The sequence below is a fragment of the Miscanthus floridulus genome, chromosome 17 (genome assembly GCF_019320115.1).
Source record: "Miscanthus floridulus cultivar M001 chromosome 17, ASM1932011v1, whole genome shotgun sequence".
Classification (NCBI taxonomy): domain Eukaryota; kingdom Viridiplantae; phylum Streptophyta; class Magnoliopsida; order Poales; family Poaceae; genus Miscanthus; species Miscanthus floridulus.
This window is the reverse complement of record NC_089596.1, coordinates 110,437,928-110,444,830: the sequence shown is the minus strand read 5'-3', so window position 1 is coordinate 110,444,830 and position 6,903 is coordinate 110,437,928. Positions and strand designations below refer to the sequence as shown.

Here is a 6,903-nt window from a genome sequence, read left to right as displayed (position 1 = left end):
AGATCATTTTTATGATGAATATTTCTATTTCGTTATAGATCAGGGGTGATGATCCTTCAACCCTCCCTTTCTATGATAAAATCAGGCATCATCACAAAAAACATCATAAAAGAGCATAGGGTTTTGTCACAGATCACTCGTGTGACTCATCTATGATGATCTCGTTTAAACCTATGATAAACAAGGCTTCGTCATTGAACTAATTACACATCTGTGATGGATAATATTTGATCTGCAACGAATGGCTTCATCATAGATCTCCACACTATAATTTCTCCATCTGATGTGTACCTATGGGACCTGTAGTTACTCATTTGTGATGCTTGCAATTGATCATAAAAGTCTTCGCTCAATCCTTTCCACATGCAATGTGTACCTATGGGACCCTTCTCCATCCGACATGTACCTATGGGACCTATAGTTACTCATTCATGACGCTTCCAATTCATCATAGAAGTCTCTGCTCGGTCCTTTCTCCATCCGATGAGTACCTGTGGGACCCTTTAGCATCCGACCTGTGGGACCTAACGGTGTTGACGGTAGTTAACATTCATAACAAACCATCAACATACCATACATAAATGACTAAAATAGATCACCAACATAGACTTAGAGGTTTAAACTAATAAATTCTATGAGTTTTGTTGAATTAGTGTTTCCAACAGGATTTAATCAAAAAACCATCAAGGAGGACCTAGTTGTCAAAGGAAATAACATAATTCCGCCGCGTAACCAACGTGGGAAGGTTCTAGAAGACTACAGGAGGCTCTCCACTGAGGGAGACCACATGTGTCTAACATATGGGGCCACCTGGCCCCACTACCAGGCCGCCCGACCCCTGTGGGTCCCACCTATCATCCTCGTTGCTATGTTGGTTCTCCACCACCTTCTAGGATGCATCTCAACCGTTATTTCAAGTCAGTTTGATCCAAAGGCTCAGGTTGATGCTCCAGCCTATATATATCTACCTGTACCCCCTAGGGCAGTGGCCTCATTTGATCCTAAGAGTTGAGAAGCTAGAAACCCTAATTCATATATCGACTAGGATCAAGGCTAGCAATCAAGAGAAGATTAGTCATTGATAGGATCTAGTCTTGTCTTAGAGATAGAGAGATAGAGTGAGAGGGAAGAGTTTTGGAGGAGTCCCAACCTATCGGTGCTCTCTCTATGGCCTACGGAATCAAGTTCTTCTTGAGCTTGTTTCTAAGATTTCTCTGGTAATCAACTTCTAATTCAAGTAAGCATCTTGTTCATATTATTCTTTAGATTTGTGACTCTCTTTTGATTTTGAGTACATTAATCCTTGTATCTCCTAGGCTAAAGTAGTATTCGTAGTGTAAGCTTGGTGCTTAGACTTGGTTATTCATGGATGTACCCTATTGTAGGGTCGAGATGGTGACTTGAGGGGGATAAATTGTCCTTTCTAAAACTAATCGTGTTGGCTAACCAAAATAAATGCAGAATTAAAACAATTAGTCTAGCCAAGACTACACCCCTCTATTGAAGTTCACAAACACCTTATAAAGATCCTAATTAAGAAATAAAGGTGTCAGGCTAGCTAGAGCTCACCTAACCAATTCTAGAAGCAAGGTCACACAAACCTATGTCACTAGTACTTTAAACAATGAGGGAGCTCCTACACATGCTAGTAAGCAAAAGCACAAAGCCACCTAAGCTCGCTAGCAATGCTCAATAACAAGGCAACAAATGCCAAATTAGAGAGCGCAAATACTTAGCTACACAAACAAAGCAATGTGACTAACAAGGTTACACAAACCAAATTAGCCACACAAGGGTGCTACTTCTATGCTACACAAGCAAGAAGGTAACTAGTGAGCTACACAAGCTAACTAATTACAAAAGTAACTACACAAGCACAATGTATATGAAAGTAATTACAAGCTTGTGTAAGGGGATTGCAAACCAACAGGAAGAACAATGTTGACATGGTGATTTTCTCCCAAGGTTCATGTGCTTGCCAACACGCTACATCCTCGTTGTGTCGACCACTCACTTGGTGGTTTAGCGACTAATTGGCATCACCCACCAAGCCTGCACATTGGGCACCACAAGAACCTACCCCAAAAGTGAGGGTAGCTCAACGACACACTCAACTAGAGTTGCTCTCCGCGGCTCCCATGGGGTGAGCACAATGCCCCTCACAAAGCTCTTCTCTGGAGCACCGCACAAGCTTCTTATGGGCTTTGACATAGACCACCACCAAGCCATCTAGGAGGTGGCAACCTCCAAGAGTAACAAGCATCACCGGCTTGCAAGACAACCACCTAGTGCCACTCTATGCAACCTCATGATGCAATTGCACTAGAATCACTCACTCACTCAATTGGATGAACACTATCATGCTAGAGTGAGTTAGAGGGCTCCCAAGCACTACCACATAAGCCACTAGGGCTCTAGTGTGCTCAGCTCTTCTAAGCTTCTGGCCAAAGGCTGACCAACATGTAAGGAAAATGGACCCTTGGCCCATTTACATTGGATTTTGGTGTTTGATGACCAACACAACCAAATTGGACTAATGAATTTACAAGTGTTTGTATTGTAGTTCAATAGGATGCAAGACGTAACTTGGACAGCGACGTGATGATCCGATGTGTCGGTGTTTCGTACAAGCACCGGCAAGTAAATTTATAGTAATGCGCGTTAGGCTCGGATGGTGCGCTAAAGGACACAGGATTTATACTGGTTCGGGCGGAACGTCCCTACGTCCAGTTTATTGCTGCTTGTGTTATTAGCACCGTGAACGGTCTGTAGTAAGAGATACAAACTGCCAAGAGAGGGACTGGTCCCAAGTCTCTGATGGAAGGATTGAAAGGTGGTCAAGAGCTTCGTAGCTGCTTGAATGTGTGTATGAGTGCGTTCTATTGTTCGGTCCTATTTTTTCCCGTCCCCCTTGATGGAGGAAGCGCATCCCCTTTTATAGATGAAGGGGTCGGCTTTACAAGGGTGAGGACTCCAGGATGCGTATTCTAATTAGTCTTGTGGCTCACGTCTACCTGATTAGGTCCTCCATTCTGATCAGTGCGAAGGAAGATAAGTGCTTACAATATTGTCGATGCCTCTGTAGGATGTCAGGTTAGTCATAGAGCACTGCCCCGTGCAGGGTATGGGCTATAGTACAGTGGTTTTGACTTATGAGCCTCTCCCAGCCTTGCTCCGTGCGCCTTCTGGTTCCCACGATTCCTTGTTGGGAGAATTCGGGGTCGGGGTCCAATGTAGCGCCGTGGCCAAGGCCTTCCGACTAGGAGGACCTGAGGGGTCGGGAAGCGGGCGCTGCCCCCTCGGGTCCACAGCGTGGTGACGGAATATCCGTCGTCCGTGGAGATAGCAAATCCTTTCCTGGAGCGTAGCGGTTGTCGTATATCTTCGTTGGGTTCCATGTCCAAGAGCTGAAGGCGGCACCTACAACTCTATAGGGTGAGGTGCACGCACCTGTTATACCTTTTGGGCTCTGCGGCGCCCGGAAGGGTCTAAAGCATCAGTCTTGTCGTTCCCTGGCAGTCCTTTTCCTGCCAGGGCGCAGGGTATGGTTGTTGGAGCCATGGTTGACCCGAACGTCTTGTCTCGTCCTGTACCCATCATTATGAGGGATAGATATCGATCAGGGCGAGGCTCGTTCTGGGCTGTCGGGTGAGACGGAATCCATTCCCTATCTCTTAGGCGAGACTAACCCCGTCCCTCCGGGATCGGGTGAGGCGGAATCCATCCCTCAGCCCTCGGGCGAGACCGAGCCCGCCCTCAAGACGTCGGGCGAGACAGAGTTTATCCCTCGGCCCTCGGGCGAGACCGAACCCGCCCTCAAGGCGTCGGGCGAGACGGAGTTTAATCCCCCGGCCCTCGGGCGAGACTAAGCCCGCCCCAAAGGTGTCGGGCGAGGCGGAACCGAACTCCTATCACTTGAACAAGGGTTGACATGATGCCCTTATGTGTCTAGAAGTTTTTCATGTTTGGTGGTTATCGGTTCCACCTTCTAGGGTACCCTGGTATTAGGTCCCCGACAGTAGCCCCCGAGACTCTAGGTGATTCGTGTAGAACCGCCTGGAGGGTGTTTTTGATTTCATCGAAGCTAATTTGCTGAAGGGTGCGCGCGAGCGCACCTGATGGGTGTAGCCCCCGAGCCTTCGGGTGACTCGAGTGGAGTCGCCTGGGGGGTTGTATCGGCCCCTTCACGGGTAAGGCTGAAGGACTTAGTTTTTTATCAACTGGATGTTTCTCCGAGTGGGTCGTGGCGTCCTATTCGCTAGGAACTGATTCGGGGCTGTCCTAACTGGTGCTTCTGCCTTTGATTGCGGATCGTTCATGGATTCCTTCTTAGTTGGGCCGGCCGGCGAGTTTCTGGGCCCTAGGTGGGCCAAAGAGAAAAGAATAGGCCTTTGCGGCTTGCGTTTCCCTGGTGGGTAGAGAGTCCGAATTCGCTTGGGGAAGGCGAACCGTCCGCCGAGATTTTTGGGGTGAGAAGATAGGGACTGCAAGCGTGTGTCCCGCGACGTGACGCGATGGCACGCGTGGCAGGCCTAGAGATCGAGGCGGACGGTTGCCCTTCTCGCATCCGTCGCCCCTTATAAAACCGCGGGGTTCACCCCCTGGGTTCCGTATTTCGCTCCCCTTCCTTTGCGTTCTGAAACATCCACCGCCAATCTTTCTAGCCTCTCGCACCCGTATCACCACCATCGACCGGCCTGTGTTCGTGTTCCAGCCACCGTCAAGATCGCGCCTGCCCTTCCCCCCTACTACTTTAATGGAGTTGGGGGGTAGATCAAGCATCACCTCCCGGTGTCTGGAGGGCCTCGTCCACTGTGGCCTTCTCTGCCCACTGTCCGCCATCCAGGAGTGGTTGCTTCCTAGCAACGAGGGTGAGCCGGTGCCGCCTGAAGGGTATGTCGTCTCTTTTGCCATCTTTCATGTGCGGGGATTTAGGGTACCCGCGCATAGATTCCTCTAGGGGCTATTAGATTACTATGAGGTAGAGCTACAGCATCTAACTCCCAATGGGATTCAGCATATGGCAGCATTTGTTGCCCTGTGTGAGGGCTTCCTGGGGATCAATCCCCATTTTGATCTGTGGTGGTATTTCTTTAGTATTAGTCTGTCGAGGAGGAAGATTGGGGGGAAAGAAATGAACGCGCCAATGGGATGTGCCAGTATTCATCTGCGCCATACCCGGTCGAAGGATTACCCATACATGCGTCTGGCAACATCCAACAAGGGATGGCACTCGCAATGGTTTTATGTTAAGGATGATGCGAGTGCCACCCTACCGAAGTATACCGGGCGTCTTATTGTGGATGCTCCGGAGTCATGGGGCTGGGGCGTCCAGTCCAGAGACAAGAAACACATCACCGACCTTCTTTCCGCCCTCCAAGCCCTGAAGGGCCAGGGTGTAAAGGGGACAGGGATCATCGGTGCCTACCATGCTAGGAGGGTGGCACCCCTGATGGCGCGTGTGCTTCCCCTGCATCGGATGATGCCCGGGATATCGTACGAGGGGACGGTGCTTGTTGATGAGGCGCTCCCTTACTCAGAAGTGGTGCAGCGCATCAAGGAGGCGACGGAGCCGACAAAGGATTCTGCCGATAGTGTCCTCGACATCGTGTATCCGGTGCCCGGGCATCCTCCAATGCGGCTGGAGCCTGGGTTCTTTGAATTCATAAGCCCTCTTCTCCCGTACTCTTTTCCTTCTCCTAAATCTCCCTTTTTTAATACTTTCTTTTGTAATGTTGGGGCTAGCCGAGGGGGCTAGTCTTCAAGGATAGTCCAGCCCCACTGCCGAAGGACAAGGTTGTGGCGGCGGCGAATCGACTCGCGGCCGAGCGGGACAAGAAAGCAAAGGAGGAGATGAAGAAGGCGAAACGACTGAAGCAGGAGGCACGGGATTGGGGAGAGGATGTGAGTAGTGAGGATGACGATGATGATGATGATGACGACGACGACGACGAGGTAGCTGTCGACGTGGATTGGGGCGTCCTGGAGGATGAGGAAATGCTGACAAGTGGCCGCCCACCCATGCAGGGGCCCTTCCCTTTTCACGCAGAGGGAAGTGAATCGATGAGGTCAGTGGAGGCTAGCGAGTCTGCCGCTTCACACGGCATGCCGGCCGAGGATCGGTGGACGGGGGACGCTAGGCTTGCTGCCGCCGACCCCGAGGCGACCGTGGAGGGGGGTGGCACCAGAGCTGTGCCCAGCTCTGATGCCGCGCCCTATGAGGTGATGGAGGGGAGCAGCTTCGGTGCTACGCCCCGTGAGACGATGGAGGGGAGCAGCTCCGGTGCTGCACCCCGTGAGGTGATGGAGGGGGGCGGCTCCGATGCCGCGCCCAACGAGACAATGGAGGGGAGCGACTCCGGCGCCGCGCCCGACGAGATGAACCCCCCTACCCTAGAACAGGGGGCAGGCATGAAACAGTCCCGTCCGGATGAGTCAGGGCAGGGATCTGGGGATCCGTCCCCAAAATGCTTCTACCGGCCGAGGACGTCAACATAAGCTCTTGACTCCTCTGTTTTCATCCTTTTTCCATTTTTATTTTGACTTAATAGTTATTACCTTTGTGTAGGTTCTTGCGGATGGGTCACCCCCTGGGGCTGGCACCCAAGAAGAGTCTCGCCCTTCAAGTGGGACAGACAGCGTCGCCTGGAGTCACCCCTGTTTCAGGCAGGAGTGGTGCCGATGTCGGGGCTGCGTTGGCCGAACCGACGGCGTCCATGGTGGCTCCCACGCCCACGGAGGTTACTGAGCGAGCGGTTTCTTCTGTGGCGGGCGTGGAATAGCCGGCCGAGGACTATATACCGCCGGTGAAGGTGATCGTGACTGCGCCAAGCCAGGATCAGCCGAGCGCGGTCGCGGTGGCACCCGAGGGCGTGGTGCAATCCGCACCGCTAGGCGCCCAGA

The 6,903-nt window shown here is 51.6% G+C and overlaps 1 protein-coding gene across 1 annotated transcript; it reads left to right on the top strand.

Moving 5' to 3' along the window:
* The first annotated feature begins 5,853 nt into the window (after positions 1–5,853).
* LOC136516184 (uncharacterized) lies at positions 5,854–6,498 on the top strand. Its single transcript, XM_066509549.1, has one exon. It carries the CDS (start codon positions 5,854–5,856, stop codon positions 6,496–6,498), a length of 645 nt encoding a protein of 214 aa, XP_066365646.1.
* The last annotated feature ends 405 nt before the right edge of the window (positions 6,499–6,903 follow it).